We start from the raw sequence: 17,026 nt of genomic DNA on the forward strand, positions 1-17,026 counted from the left end.
GGTTCTGTTTGTTTTATTTTTTTCTGTGGCCCCGGCACCCATGCAGCACCTGACAGGTAAGCATGCAGTGAGCAGAATGTTAAAGTGCAGGATGAATGGGTGATGGATGAGGAAATTAAAGCATCCTGGTATCTTTCTCCTTGGGACAGCAGGGCTGATTGGATGGATTTGTAACATCCCAGAGGTACTGGAGAAGTACATGACCTCACTGATAATCAAATAGTTTTTTTTTTTTTTTAAGATTATTTATTTACTTACTTATGTGATCTCTACATCCAGTGTGGAGCTTGAACTCATGACCCCAAGATCAAGAGTTGCATGCTCTTCTGATTGAACCAACCAGCCTAAAATTTTTTATAGTGAAGTTGTAACCTCTCTTACATTTCATACTAAAATGACTTTGGTTGTGCGGCTCATAAGAAGATGCCAACCCTGGAGCAGCAGGTGGTGGTGGGAGTAGGCTTGATAAGCAGAGGGAGGACTGGGGACTGACCTTTACCTAAGGCTTAGGCTCTCCCCAAGATTTTAATCTTCCTGTCTACCTGGTGAGGTAGGTAATAAACTTGATTTTACTGATGAGGAAACTGAGTTCAAAGAAGTTGCCAGCTCACATTCAGAGGGCTATAAAGTGGTAGGCCAGGAGGATTCTGAGCCAGCACTTCAAATTCTGGACTCTGTGACGTCCCTGAGCCCCACTGTCTCAGAAGCATTACCATAAATGACTGGGAATTGATTCTCTCTATAAAAGTGGGAGCACTCACTTATTTGCTTTTTTTCTAACTTGGGCAGATGGCCTGGAAAATTTGGGGGCACCAGTGGACCTGCCTGGAAATTCATTAATCTTGGCCTTTTGAGAAAATCTTCATCAGGATTTATTTGCAAGGTAAGTTATGAAGATTTGGGATTTGCCTCAAATTTCTCTTCCAGGCTGCCCCACAAATAAATATTTCACAACTCAAAAGAGACAAAAGTTATGTTAGATATTTATCTTTTTAAATCTAAATTCACTGCTCTTTCTCAGCTTTACAAGAACACATCTTCATGATAAGCCATTATTAAGCTGAATAGGTTTTGCTACTCCTACAAATTGTGAATCTGGTAATGACTAACATTGGACTCAGTAATAAGTGAGGATAATTTCAGAACTCTTGGCTTTGTTTTAAAGGGCAAGGTTTTGGAAGCAGGCTCCAGGACTCCATCCAGATCCGTTTTCCTGGCACATAACTAGGAGACGGTGCCCAAGCTCTAGGTGACAGGAGAGGGCACACTCATTTCCCGTGTGTCTGGAACTGAGGCAGAGAGGTCTGCAGGACTCCAGGCGCCAGAACCCCACAGCACAATGGCCTTTGGATGCCTCTATGCATCCTGGAAAGGAGAGGTGGCTCCTTTACAACTCAGGCTAGGGTTGGGGGGGGTCTAGGATGCAGGCAGGAGTCCAGGAGTTGGAGGCCACCGTAGCTCCCTGCACTTTTCTGTCCCCCAGCATTCGCTGGGCCTGCAGACTGCTCTGCTTCTCACAGACCCAAACAGAATTCTGAAGTAGAAATACGTAACACTGCTAGGCTTCTCTTCCACCTTGTATCAGTGTTCACCTTGCTCATGAAATAGGGTTTCTGAATCCACTGCACATCAGACACAGCTGGGTCTTGACTCACTGCCTGAATTTTCCATGTCTTTTTGGAGATAAAGCAAATCTCTGGCTTGGTGAATGCTTTCTGATTATTCATTTTTTCCCCTTTTGTGTTTTGCTTTGTAAATTCAGGGTGTAGCCAAAGTGTCTGTACCTACATTTATATCAGGATTTAAAGAATACAACTCTGATTTTTGGTAAAGGGAAATAAGATTGAGGGAAGGCGGGGGACAACATTAAGACAAAGAAAGCCAGGTTTTCTAGTTCATTCTCTAGTGAATACAACTCTCACATTCTAGAGATCATAATGCTATGATTTACCAAGTGCTTATGGTATCCGGAACCATTATAATGGTTGAGCATATGTTTTATCATTGAATCTTTACAGCAGTCTCAGCAGGTAGGACCTGTTTTCACCCCCTACTTTACAGATGAGGAAGCTGAGGCACAGAGAAGTCACTTGCCCAAAGGCCACACAACAAATAAGAAAGGAGCCCAGATGCATTTTGACTCTAAAGCACTTGCCAAACACTACATGGAGGGAGATAGTACGGAGAATCACAGGCCAACTCACTTAGCAACAGTTCTGTGGAAGACACAAACTTAATTTAAAATGCGTGAATTCTTTCTAATAGAGTGTGAAGACCAGTGAAAATCTGACACCTTCTCAGTTATAAATATATTTGTAGAGGGCACCATTGGTTCCTATATTTTAAGTAGCCTTCTTAGGGGTTCTAGATGGTAGTTCACATGGACATAAGAAAAATCTCCTTTATGTCATGAGTTACCATTACATAGATTTGCATGTAAGGCAGGCCACATTTCCCAGCTATATTATTGTATTCAGGATACAATAGCATAGCTCAGTGGGGGAAGGTTAGCCTATGACATAGATGTTGCGAAGGAATTTCTTTGGGTTTGATGCTTCAGTTCTGCACAGAACCCCAGTTCTGAAACGGGAAGAAGGTTTGGTGATTGACTGCTGACGTTGGATCACCCCCAGAAAGCTTTAGGAAAATATTTCTCTACAGAGGTGAAGGAAAGCAGGAACCTGACCTGTGAATTCACCCAGTGAACTGAATCAATGTGTCCAGATAATTCAGGCCCCAAATCATCTTTTTTCTCCAACAGCAGGGTATTCATTTGATTCCCCCCCCCAAACCCCCGCCCTGAGTTGCTAGCGCCACTCAACTAGACTTTTCCTGAAAAGATTCTGCTTAAATTCTCACCATGTCTCTGGGCTCTCATTTCGCTGTGCTAATTAAGGAACTCTGAGGGTGCATCTACACATGTAAAATGAGTGGATCTGAACACACCAACGCTTTGCTTTTGGCCAGCTTCGTGAATGCTGTTAGTTTGCTGCGCGACTGCTTCGGCTTCTGTGGCAACTGGCATCAGTAACCAGGACTGGTAGCCTTACTGGACAGCCGGGGCCCAGTCCGGCTTCTGCCTGCGTGGGTCTTGGACATGGTCTAGGGTCCTAAGAGGATAATAAAGGCGCTGCTTTTTCAAAAGCTTTTCCTACAAGTAACATCCCTCATTTGATGAAATAGATATCTTTCTGCCAACTTGGCTTTCCTGCCTAAACCTTGGTGTTTTCCAGGCTAGTAATTCTTCAAACGTGATATATAGAATATAAAGTGAATTAATTCTTCCTTTTGTCAGTGTTGTAAGTTCCATATGGAGTTTGCTTAGTCAGAGAAGCATCTGTATTAATCACACAGACCAAAATCATCTTGTGGACCTCAACTGTATATCTTAATGACTTTTCTCCACAGATGAGAAAGCAGCCCCTGCGAATAGCTACCCTGTTTTGGTAAGAAGGCTAGAAATTACATTGAATGAATGAAATGGCATTATTCGAACTTAAATTCAATTTTTTTTCTATTAAAAACACCCCCAGTTCAATAAATTACAATGTGTATTTTGAAATATTTGGGGAATGATCTTATCTGCTCTATTCCATTCTTAAACAGCTGAATTAAAACCTTTCTTTCTACTAAAAATTTTCAAAATGAGAAGTTGTTAAGTATTGATGATACTTTCCCCTGATTAAATAAGGAAAAAGAATTCAGGCTTTGCTTGAAAGGACATCATTTCAGAAGTCAATTTGGTTTTGGGTTTTTTTTTAACTTCATTAAAGCAACAAAATGTGGGTGGTTAATCTGAGGGAAAGCTGCCATTTTCTAAAAATGCATTAAGACTTAACTGGACGGGTGGTTGCATGACAAGAGCTATTTAGGATTAGAAAGTAGTTGTGATTTGTATTTAAATGAATTGTATGCTATTTACAAATTCCTCAGCAGTTAATTTGGATCGTTTCCACTCTACTGTAAGCAGAAGGCAAACCTTTCTGCTTAGTTACCCCAACTTCGAAGTCTGTTCCCAGAGGAATCAAGTTTGTCCTCCATATGTTGGCTTTGATGGGGATGAGCCCGAGGGACTCTACGCTTTTACTTGAATTTATCCTCTTTTTGGATACTATTAAATCACTCCTGCCTCAAGCAGAGGACTGGTCTCCGCTTCAAAGGCAGCTAAAGAGTGAGTTATTTACCAAATCACACAAAAGGGAGGATTTATCAAGCCCCTTTTCTCCCAGAGAGGACAACCCCAGAACTGGAGGACTTTATTACTCTCTTTCTTGGCTATAAATTATGGCATTCAGATGCTTTTGAAAGCTTCTCTTCATGCTCTTGCTTGAGTCATAAAATTTGATACCTGGGGCCAAATGCCTTTTATTCACCCCCTCCCTCCCCAAGGGTGAAGAAGATGAAAAAGTGCCCGTTCCAGGCAAGTGCCACACAAAGCCAATGATTGGTCAGAAAATATGGGCAGGGAGAACAGTTACTCTACGTAATTCACACCTCCTTGACCTGCTATTCTATCCTGAAATGAATTTTACCGTTTGCACAAGATCACTGGATCCTCCAAAGCCTGAAGTCCCCACTGGGAGAACACTAAGTGGAGCCAACAGCACCAATCTGATTGTTGTCATTACCTATAATACTGGGATTTTAGATTTTGTGAGTTTCAGTAACTCAGCCACTCACCTGAAGAGGGTTTGCTGGGGCTTGCTTTCTCCACTTTCCTTGGAGTCATAGTACTTTTATGTTTCTGTTTGACTGATGTTTGGTCAATTGCTGGAAGTTTGGAATCACACTTAACCGCAGAACTCTTGGTGGATGGTCTTGGTTCAGCCAGAGGATCCTCCTCACCAGAACTCTACCAAAAAGGAAAGGTGTCTGAGTATCAGTGCCGAGTAGGTCATCTTTGCTATGCAGAGGAGAGACGAGCTGAATGCATAGACTCCTTCAGCACGAACACTGGAGCATCCTGCCACGCTTAATATGCCCTTTTACCAGGGAGATTTTGATGGACTGTATCCATTTAGAAGTATCAATTAGAAATAATAGCAAAGTTAATGAGTCTATTTTGCAGAACACTATAAAAAGAAGGCACTTCTGTGAGTTCATCTTTTAGAACATTATGAAAAGAATGCATTTCTGACCCTTGTGGAAACCCAACCAGCTCATGTTAAAGGCTACATATGAAAGCAGGAGAAGCAATCAATGCCCTTAAACTTCTTGCTTTTGTTATTTGAACCACTTTGGGGGTGGGTAAGGAAAAATGTTCCTTCCGGTAATCATATACTTAATGATGAAAAGGAAATTTACATAGTGTGTTGGGACTGAAAAGATGGGACCTAGGTTTAATATTCTGAATTACTGTGTGCAGTCTAAGACTAATCTTGAAAGTCCCTTACTTGTCAGTTCTCTATAAAGAAGTCAATATAAATTTATGCCCAGCCAAATCATGATTCCGGCAGTGTCAGAGCAGCTTGGCACAGCCTTCCCAACACAACAAAAATGATCCAGACGTTCATCGTTTTATCCTTTGCCACAACTACACCCACCAAAGAAATAATAAAAGCAGTGAAAATGGCTATGGGAAGCCTGGTCATGAGAGGGGGGTTAAGTCCTACATTATGATTTTTTTTAAAGATTTATTTATTTTGGGAGGGAGGGGTAGAGGAGGAAGGAGACAATAGCCCCAGGCAGGGTTTGCTGCCAGGTCCATGAGATCCGGACCTGAGCCCAAACCAAGAGCCAGACACTCAACCAACTGAACCACCGAGGCGCACACCCCCCCCCCCCGCCTTGTGGTTATAGGTCCTGGTGGTATGATTTGTAAAACACTGCAACATACAAAACCCCAAGGTTCCCCCCCCTCGCCCCCCGCTTAGTTCTCCCACAGGCACATTAGTCCAGTATTGGAAGGTCCTCTGTAGGCAAGAGTGCTGTATTAACGCCCCTTCTCCACTCCCCAGCTGTGGCGAGTGTATATTGATCTCCCTCCCCGTTCTCGCTGACAGTAGTGGCATTTTCATTTCAAGGCTCCTGACTCAGGAAAATACTCTGAGTAGCTTTGAATCATTGGGCTCAACGTAAGACAAACTGAACTCTAAGAAAAGTCCCCTACTTGCCAGTCTTTTCCAAAGAACTCTGTATAAATCTACAGGTGGACAGATCATTATCCTCTAAGATTATAAGTCCTGTTTTGTAATTTAGAGTCTGGATACAGCCTTCAAACAAGTAATTATTGTTTCTCTCTGTTGCTTCAGAAAACAAATCAGATAAGGGACAGGGAAAAGAAAGGACTTAATGAATCGGTTCTCCATTTTCCTTTTTGATTTGAGAATTTAATAGAAATCCTTGAAAATGATTGTGACATGTCAAAGATGAAGCGTTATTTTGTACCTGAGCTTGAGACAGGCTGTTTTCAGAGTACGAAATGTGGGTAGGTTTTAATTATGATGCCTACGACAGTGAACTCGTGATGGAATTTCTTCCACAAACTGCCCAAAACAAACACCTGCCATTAGGGTGTGGATAATCCGGCTCATGCAAGGGTCTGTTCTTCAGCCCTCCCTCCCTTCTCTTTTAAAAGATTTTACTTATTTATTTCAGAGAGGGAGAAAGAGCACACGAGCACACAAACTGGGGAGACTGGCAGGGAGAGAGGGAGAAGCAGACTCCCTGCTGAGCAGGGAGGGGGCCCCCCCCCTTGCGGGGCTCAGCCCCTGGACCTTGAGATGAGGGCCTGAGCCAATGGCAGATGCTTCACCGACTGGCCCCCTCAACCCTTTATTTCTAACCAATGCAAAGACAGAAAAGATGCTCTGGGCTCAGACTACCAATACCCTCAGTTGACAGTATCAGGAACAGTAATGGTGTCCACCATTACTAGTGGGTTCATCACCCTCAGCCAGGGCAGGTTTCTTTGCTTGCCCTAGGCAGTGGTGAACTGGGAGGAGTGGGTTGGTGACAAGACTTTTTATTGGGTGGGTGTTAAGCCATATTTATTTTTCCTTCATCCACTCATACCTCAAGCCTTTAATAGCACCAAAGGTGAAAGAAAGTTTGGCCCCCTAGATAGTGCCTATTACAATGGAATTGTGTGCTTGCGTTCTGAATACATCCTTTTCTGGTTCCTGGTTCCATAAAACTTACTTACTTCTGGTTGGTAATCATTCCAAAAAGTCCAGAAATGGCAGCTGAAAGAGGGTGTTTTGTCAGCAGGAAACTAAAGTCACAATGGCAGGAACTATAATACTTCTGAATGTGCTTGCTTCTCTGAGTCATCGTAAGTAAATCATTTCAACTTTCTGTGCCTTTATTCACGTCCTCTTATGATCTGCCATTTTCCTCTATCCTCTTCTATGGAAACTCATCATATTATCCAGGGAAGAGGATCCTTGATGGGACAAGTCATAGTAACTCAATTCTGGCACTAAAGCATAGTATTCAGGACTTCCTGGGAGTGAATCCTGGCCCTTTCATGGAGTTATTTTGTGATATAGGGTTAGTTTTAGTTCATCTCTCTGCTTCTCAGATTTTTTTCATCCATGAACAATAGTGGTCTACCTTTTGGTGGTTCTTTGAGGATTGAATGAGTTAAGAAGTGTTGATAGCACTTAGAACAGTGCCAAGCATCCAGTAAGTGCCATGCAAGTGTTGGCTTTTGCAATTAGTTGTTCATTCATGTTCAGCCATTAAACTAGCTAACTACTGAATATTAACTACATATTGTTGAGAGCAAAACCAAATCCCCAATGAAACATTCTATTGGATTGTCACCTAATCCCAAGAAATGGGAGCAGAGAACGTGGATCAGTTCCTTCATTGGACTCTTGGTTTCTTTCAAAAGCTATATAATTTATGAACATCAGTAGTCAGTAGAAATGTACCTAGTCTTAAGAAAACACGGTACGATTTCTTTTTCACACAGTAAATGGAAAACATTTACAATGTTTAGAGATTATCAAACTAATAATTAAATTATTTTGATTTAAAGTTGATTTTAAAACAGTCTTTTCCTCTTGTAATTTTGAATAGTAATTACAATTTTCATTCCTTTCCCCATATGTTCCTAAGTTGAAATGTCACATGGAGGTGGAGGCAACAGCACACTGCTATTCCTTTGAGGGAAGAAAAGCAGCTCTGTCTTTCAAAATCCCAGTCTAAAATGTTTTTTAAAAAATGAACTAAAAAAAGCTTTAAAAAATCAAGCTATGTGATACATGTGAGGATTTTTTCTCTACTTGTAATTTGGTGAGAAAGTCCTAATGAAGCCATGTGACCTAAAAGAAATTATTGTCAAAATTAACATTTTCTAGAGCATTATTATATTTGTACTTAATGTTTTCCAAAAATCCCAACTTGCTCTTCTGGCCTAATAGAGATATTACCTTGCCCTGGACTAGGCTCTCTCAAAAGACAGAATCTCTTTCTTTCTCTTTCTCTCTTCCGAAAAGGAAAAATCTCTTTCTCTCTCAGAGAAGGAATCACATGAGGAAGAGAAGGAACTTCTGTCAGAGAATGCAGTGGCACTGGGCACTGGAGTAATGGCTTAGTGATGCTATAATGATTCTAGTTAGGCCTGGGAGATGGAGACCCAAAGGTTGAGAGTGGAATGCATTTCCTCAGGGATGTAAGAATGACGAGATTTTTTATATGAGACCTAACAATGTCGAGTCTGGAAAGGCAAGGTGACAGTGAAAAGAGATGATTAGTAGAGCAAAGGAGACTGAAGTAGTCAGAGACAGAAAAGACCAACTTATCTTTCAGCTCTTGCCTGATGGCTCATTTCCAAGACCCAGGAAACTGGTCTCTACTGGTATGCCACCTCCTTCCCTCCCCCACTGTGTGCTGCTGAATTCTGATTGACGGAGACACTAAACCCATTTTGCCACATGTCATGTGATGGGAAGCTGGGCTGAGCAGATCTTCTGACATGGTGTAGACCAGGGTACAGCCTGCTGGGAATAAGAGGGAAGAGGAAAAGAGTAATGTCAAGCTAGTGCCAGAGAAAAGACCGTGTGTTTTTGACATTCAAAATGATTGTGTTTTCATGAGAGTATGAAGGACCGTGATCAAGATGGTGGTCCTCGACATTCAAACAGTATCAACATGGAAGGATGACCAAGGGACTGTGGGTGCAAATGTGTACTTTCAAAGTCTCCAAACTCCACACCCATATTGTGCCTCAAACACAAAAACAGCCTTAGAAAATTGAGGGTAGCTCATATAAACCGCCTTCTGGATAGGGAGGCCCCCTTTGTGTATTCAAGAACCATAAAGTTAGCATGTTCTACTCAGAATGCTGGCCGTATCACAAAGCAGGCTAAACTTTCTCTTATCTAGAAAAACTCTAAGAGCAGCAAAGCCCTGCCCATGTTCAGGACAGTTTTGAGCTTACTAGAATTGTAAACTTCAACAACAGTAAAGAACAAGGATCAGTGACCCTTTTTGGGTTTGACGTTTTTTGTGCAGGGGTTGTTTTTTTTTGGACTCAGGTACCACTTGCCAGAATCAGATTGCTGCTTAACCCCATTTGTCTCTCCCTCCTGAAGATATGGCTGCCAGATGGGGCTGGGTAAGAGCAGGATCAACAATAAACCTTGGTCTCCATTTTTGCCACAAGATGCTTTTTGGTGGGGCGCCTGGGTGGCTCGGTGGGTTGGGCCGCTGCCTTCGGCTCAGGTCATGGTCTCAGGGTCCTGGGATCGAGTCCCACATCGGGCTCTCTGCTCAGCGGGGAGCCTGCTTCCTCCTCTCTTTCTGCCTGCCTCTCTGCCTGCTTGTGATCTCTGTCTGTCAAATAAATAAATAAAATCTTAAAAAAAAAAAAAAGATGCTTTTTGGAGTCAGATGGGCTGTCACATGTATAAATATCGTGCACACTGGTCTATACCATTGACTTTGGTAAAGAGACACCCCCCCCACCCTCCCGCTGCCAACCTGCTGTTGTCTGTGATTCTCATGCTAGCAGGTTAGAATGACTCAGCCTGAGACACTGATCTGAAAGCAGTAGTGGCCTTGATGATTAATGTCTGATGACCACTGGGTCTGCTCGCTGAAGGACGGGCATGTGGGACTCTTGAGTTGGCTTTGTGCTTACTGTCCATCTCACTATAGAATGGCCTCTGGGTGAAACTCAGAGCTGCAAGCTACTGAAATAGCAAACATGACAGATTTCCTGACACTTGCTAGGTATTCCTTGTAATGCAAATTGATCCCTTGTGTGTTGTAGACATACCTGGGTGGTGACACATTTTTATGCTTTTGGGGACAAGTATGTATGCTATTCTCTGGGATAGAGTTCTTTGTGGTGGGCAGTGGGTAAGGAAGTGGTATGTGGCCGGAAAATGAAATGTTGGATTTTTAAAATTTGAATGTTACAGTGTAGTGTTTATTTATTAAAAGGTTTATTTATTTATTAAAAGATTTATTTGATAGAGAAAACAAGCAGGGGGAGCAGCAGACAGAGGGAGAGGAAGAAGCAGATTCCTGCTGAGCAGGGAGTCCAACATGGGGCTCGATCCCAGGACCCTGAGATGATGACCTGAGCCGAAGGCAGACGCTTAATGAACTGAGCCACCCAGGCGCCCCCAATGTAGTGTTTAGTAGCACATTGAGACTGCCCTCAGTGGGGATTTCTCACGGGCAGTGTGGCTACAATGTATTTCTCCTCCATTCTTTATTTGAATTCACATTCCCCTTTTAGCTGAGAGGAGCATCTGAGGAACGTGAAAGATTTGGCCATCAAATGGAGATCACCTACAAGATTACCTCCTACTCAAAAGAATATATCTAAAATGTGGGAATTAACTGAGAAGTATCATTTGCAACTACTATGTCTTCAACCCCATGCTAGGCACCATGAAGGAATCTGAAGACAAAAAACTTGCAGTGGGAGAGAGAAGATTATACCATACGAGCAAAATGCAAAACATTTAATTAAGCGATCAGTTGGGTGGCACCAATTCTGAATTCCAAAGGAACTCACAGAAAACGATGTGAAGTCAAGGCAGGGTTCACGAGGCAGGTGGTGGTTTCTGGAACCTGAAGGATGACTAGTAACTGAATCGATTAGAGGCAGCACAGGAGCCAAGGTATGGATGGAGTAAGAAGTCAGGCGTGATTCTTAGACAGCAGGGCAAGGGGCCAGAGCAGAGAGTGTGGGAGGAGCGGGAGAACAAAAGCTGGATAGCAAGGTAGGGTCAGTTGGTGGGGAAGCGGCTCTGAAACTCAAGCAAAGGATTGAGAGTCAATATAATAGAGGCTGGAGGTCTGAGTAGAAAAATGCTTAGCACGGTGTTAAGACTAGCATCTGTCTTTCAGAGCGGGAAAATAAAGCATCCCTTCCAGATTTGCCAGTGAAATAATCTTTTTGTAGTTTCAGTGGCCTATTTTTATAAAGTATAATTCTTCATTACAAAAGAAATGCATGCTCATAATGGAAAAATAAAAACAAGCCTAAGAAAATTTAAAACCTTCAAAACTGCATTAACCTTGAAATAAAAACTGCAAATAGCTTGGTCTGTATTCTTTAAGACTCCCTTTTCATGACTGTGATGGAGGCAACCAGCTTTCCACTGAGAAACACCTTCTCAAGTAATGAGTTGAAGCTAGATATGGCCGCCCACCTTGAACTGAACCCCTGCCACTGGATGTGAACTCAGGAGGGAAGTCTCACCAGCCGGTGGGAGTGGGAGTGATCTGTGCATTCTGCTTCAGTGTCTGGCTCAGCACTTCCCGTTGCAAGGTAACAACTTTGAAAGTCGGGTGTTGAAGACAATCGAACCATTATCAGCCTGTCTTGAAAGTCCTGGTGGAGGAAAGCTGCCTGCCTGCCGATCTGGTTCATCTAGCCTGAACTGTCACAGGCACAAGAACTTCCGTCTTGTAGGAGCTGCCATGCTTTGGGTCCTGTTGTCACAGCCACTGACCTTACTCTAACACACATCAGTGCATATATATGAATAGGATTAAAAAATAGAATTGTTCCGTATCTACTGTTTCACTTAATGATACAGTGCATCAACAGATACCTGTTTAAAATTTTTTCAGTCTTAATTTGAAGATTTTCAGATCTACAGAGAAGTTGAAAGAATAGTACAAATGACACCCATTACTCTTGGGCACCTCTGTTGGTTAAGCAGCTGCTTTTGGCTCAGGTCATAATCCTGGAGTCCTGAGATGGAGTCCTGCATTGGGCTCCCAGCTCAGTAGGGAGTCTGCTTCTCCCTCTGACCCTCTCCCTTCTCATGCTTTCTCTCTCAAATTAAAAAAAAAAAAGGGGGCGCCTGGGTGGCTCAGTGGGTTAAGGCCTCTGCCTTTGGTTCGGGTCATGGTCTCAGGGTCCTGGGATCGAGCCTCGCATCGGGCTCTCTGCTCGGCGGGGAGCCTGCTTCCCTGTCTCTCTCTCTCTGCCTGCCTCTCTGCCTACTTGTGATTTCTCTATTAAATAAATAAAAAGGAAAAAAAATTTAAAAAAACAAAAGAATCTTAAACCCAAACACCCATTACTCTTTAGCTTGTCAGGTTACACGTGTGTGCTCTCATGCATGTGCTCTCTATGTATTCTTTTTCTGAAGAATTTCAAAGTAACTAGACTTCATGATACTTCACCCTAAATACTTAAACATGCATCTCCTATCAAAACATTCTCCTACAAAGCCACAATATCGTTTATCTTACCGAAGAAAATGTAACAGTTCCATGACATTGTCTAATATGTGGAGCATATTTAGATTGTCCAAAAATGTCTTTTTAACTGTTGGTTTTGATCTGTGATCCAATCAGAGTACATGCATTGCATGCAGTTTTATGTCCCTTTAGTCTTTGGTTTTCATTTTTGCTTTTTTCATTTTTTAAAAAAGATTTTATTTATTTGACAGAGATCACAAGCAGGCAGAGAGGCAGGCAGAGAGAGAGGGGGAAGGCAGGCTCCCTGCTGAGCAGAGAGCCTGATATGGGGCTCGATCCCAGGACCCTGAGATCACGACCTGAGCTGAAGGCAGGGGCTTAGCCCACTGAGCCACTCAGGTGCCCCTTTTTCCTTTTTTTTTTTTTTTTTTTTTTTACTGTTTTGAAGAGTCCCAGCCTCATAGGTCTTAGGTTCCGAATTTGATTGTGTCCTCATAATAAAATTCACATTAACCATTTTCGGTACGCATATTCTATAGGTGGTGTGATATTCTTTATAACATCACATGTCAGCACCTCACAATGCTGTTTGATAATTCTGTTTGATCTCTAGGGAAAAGTGGTGACTACCAGATTTCTTCAATGTAAAGTTATATTCCCCCCCCATTGCAATTAGTAGGTAATCTTTTTTTTTTTTTTTTTTAAAGATTTTATTTCTGTACCTGACAGAGAGAAATCACAAGCAGGCAGAGAGGCAGGCAGAGAGAGAGAGAGAGAGGGAAGCAGGCTCCCTGCTGAGCAGAGTCCGACGTGGGACTCGATCTCAGGACCCTGAGATCACGACCTGAGCCGAAGGCAGTGGCTTAATCCACTGAGCCACCCAGGCGCCCCTTAGTAGGTAATCTTATAGAAGATTCTTTGACACTGACTAGCCTATTCATAAACAACATTTTACCCAATGATTTTAGCATCTTTGGATGTACTTTTCCCGATTTTATAATAACACAGAGATAGCAAAATGATGATTTTTCTAATTCTGTCATTTCTTCTATAAGTAATAGTTGGCATTCTTCTCTAAAGGAGAAATCCCCCCCTTCTCTTTTATTTATGTATGTAATTTATTTATTATCATTGTGGTCTCAAGGATATATTTTACTCAGTTACCTCATCACATTCTTTGATGCTCAAAATGTATCAAAAATGGTTCATTGAGTTTGACTTTTGACTTGTCTTTGAGCACTTCTTTGCTTTCTGGTATAATAAAATATCATAGTTTTGCCTTGTATTTTACCTGTCTCAGGCCTGGAACCCAAGAAGCTCTGGGTCCTTTTAGTTAAGACAGTACTTAGGAATTAATATTTGTGAGGTGCATTCATTGCTAGTGGCATAGCATTGTTCCTCAATCCTTTCAATAAAATTTATTAGAAATATGTATTTTAAAAATCATGAATTCACAGTGATATTTCTTATTAAAATGTAACACTGTAAGGAACTTTCCCTTCCTTTAATAATTTTATATTTGTATTTTATGTTTATGCCTTAATTATATTAATATTTTTTGTTTTAGTCTGTAATAAATGTGAAATAATGTGAAAATTACAATACAAATATTACTCTAAGACTAAACCCACTACATAAAGTTCATTTTTTCTTGGTAGTTCTCTTTATCTTCATAATATACTCCTCAATTACTGGATGGATCTATCATAATTCTTTCTGTTGATCATATTCTTTGCTTCCAGCTTTTTGCTAAAATAATGCTATGATGAATATTCTTACAGATTTATACACATCTTTAATTATCTCCTTAAGTTTCCCAAAGTGGGAATTTATATTAGTAGATTAAAATCATTACAAAGATTTAAAGTTTTTTGTTCCCAAATTGTCTGCCAGAAATATTGGTGTCAATTTACATTTCTAGATGTGTATGAGAATGCCATTTTCTCTAGAACTTTTCCAGCTATTCTCTTTTTAAAAGTCTTGGTCGGGGTGCCTGGGTGGCTCAGTGGGTTAAGCCTCTGCCTTTGGCTCAGGTCATGATCTCAGGGTCCTAGGATCGAGCCCTGCATCAGGCTCTCTGCTTGGCGGGGAGCCTGCTTCCTCCTCTCTGCCTGCCTCTCTGCCTACTTGTGATCTCTGTCTGTCAAATAAATAAATAAAATCTTTTTAAAAAAAAAGTCTTTGTCATTTTGGAAGAAGATTATAATTTTGATTAGTTACTCATACATAATTTTAATTTCTTTTTTTTTTTTTAAGATTTTATTTATTTGTCAGAGAGAGAGCGAGCGAGAGTGAGCACAGGCAGACAGAGTGGAAGGCAGAATCAGAGGGAGAAGCAGGCTCTCTGCGGAGCAAGGATCCCGATGTGGGACTCGATCCCAGGACGCTGGGATCATGACCTAAGCCGAAGGCAGCTGCTTAACCAACTGAGCCACCCAGGCGTCCCACATAATTTTAATTTCATTATTATACAGGTTCATTTATCTCACCAACTTAGTATATGCCACCTAGTTCTTTTTTTTTTTTTCTTAAAGATTTTATTTATTTATTTGACAGAGAGAAATCACAAGTAGATGGAGAGGCAGGCAGAGAGAGAGAGAGAGAGAGGGAAGCAGGCTCCCTGCTGAGCAGAGAGCCCGACGCGGGACTCTATCCCAGGACCCTGAGATCATGACCTGAGCCGAAGGCAGTGGCTTAACCCACTGAACCAACCAGGCGCCCTATTCCACCTAGTTCTAAAAAGGGTCTGAGATGACTTAAAAGTTGAACTTAAAACCATTTTAGAATATAGAACAAGAGGGGTCCTGGATGGTGTAGTTTGTTAAGCATCCAACTCTTGGTCTTGGCTCAGGTCATAATCTCAAGGTCTTGAGATGAAGCCCCATGTTGGGTTCTGCAATCAGTGCAGTCTGCTTAAGACTCTCTCCCTCCCCCCACTGCTCTGTGTCTCTCTCTCTTTCTAAAATAAATAAAATCTTTTTTTAAAAAAATGGAACAAGAAAAGGCAAGACTAATTTATGGGGAAAGCAGAATAGCAGAGAGGGGACAGGCATAAGAAGTGGCTAAAAACGGCACATAAGGAGTCTTCATGCGGTGATGAAAACTTGACGGGGGTTTGGGTTACATGGTTTTGTTGTGTTTTTTTTTTTTTTTTGGAGGGATTATATGGTTACATGCATTTGTCAAAACTCATTATTACTGTAAAAAATTGTCAAATTACTGTCAAAACTCATTACTACTGTTAAAATTTTCACAATTCATTACAGGTAATTCCTACCTCTAACCTGAAAAAACAAACAAACAAACATGAACAATCAAAACCACAAAAGCCATAACAAATATTCAATGCTAGTTAATGATGTACCTATTGAAGGGTTTTGCGGGGGGGGAGGGCAGATGTCTGCAACTGGCTTTGAAATGCACCAGAACACAAGGTGGATCAGTGGTTGGATAGATCGATACGTGATAAAGCAAATATAACAAAATGTCAACAATTGTAGACTGTGAGTGGTGGATATATGGATATTCACTACACAATTCTGTCAACTGTTCTATATGTTTTGAAGCTCTCAGAGTAAAATATTAAGAAATGGAGCAGTAGTATAGATATATAGATATCGCTGGGCTGCTGGGATAAACTAGGTACTTGGTGGGAACACTGCCAGTTTTCTTTTTATGGCTCATAATAAACATTTCATTAGATTTAAAATGTTTCCTTCATGTTATCATCTGGTAACAATGAGAGATCAATGATCAATATAGGAAAGTCAATGTGAGATAAATTTTTTTTTTTTAAAGATTTTATTTATTTATTTGACAGAGATCACAAGTAGGCAGAGAGGCAGGCAGAGAGAGAGGAGGAAGCAGGCTCCCTGCTGAACAGAGAACCCAATGCGGGGCTCAATCCCAGGACCCTGGGATCGTGACTTGAGCCGAAGGCAGAGGCTTTAACCCACTGAGCCACCCAGGCGGCCCTGTGAGATAAATTTTAAAAGATACCTCCCACACTTGGTGCTTTAGGAGGAACATAAATTCATACTAACCAGTGACTCTTCGTGGAAAAGGCAATATAGCCACATACATTGGGGTATGGGAATGATGAGTAAAATAAAGACTTGGTTCTTACAGAGCTTACAGTCTAGGTAGGAAGGTAGATCATTTAATCAAATAATCATTAAATGTAAAATTACATGTCCTAAATTTAAAAAAAGGGGGGGAAGCATATGGACAGCCTCAGAAGATAGGGTAGAAGGGCCCTAATCTAGTTGGGGGAGGGGCAGTTTGGGAAAACCTCTCTGAGGAAGAGACCTGGGCTGACATCGGAGGCATAGTGGGAAGGCAGGGTGTGTGTTGTTAGAAAAGGGAACAGCATGTACAAAGACTCCTTAGCAGAAGGTGGCCTGGC

General features: G+C 41.6%; 1 protein-coding gene across 3 annotated transcripts in view; it reads right to left on the reverse strand.

The window, feature by feature from the left end:
* Positions 1-17,026, reverse strand: part of MARCHF10 (membrane associated ring-CH-type finger 10) — an 85,949-nt gene that overhangs the window by 40,387 nt on the left and 28,536 nt on the right. For all 3 annotated transcript variants that reach the window (XM_004749231.3, XM_004749230.3, XM_013054546.2), the window contains exon 4: positions 4,681-4,852. In XM_004749231.3, coding sequence (XP_004749288.1) covers positions 4,681-4,852 — 172 coding nt within the window. The remainder of the gene's footprint in view (positions 1-4,680; positions 4,853-17,026) is intronic.

This window comes from Mustela putorius, unplaced genomic scaffold (genome assembly GCF_011764305.1).
Source record: "Mustela putorius furo isolate JIRA1106 unplaced genomic scaffold, ASM1176430v1.1 tig00000487_pilon_pilon_pilon, whole genome shotgun sequence".
NCBI classification, from domain to species: Eukaryota; Metazoa; Chordata; class Mammalia; order Carnivora; family Mustelidae; genus Mustela; species Mustela putorius.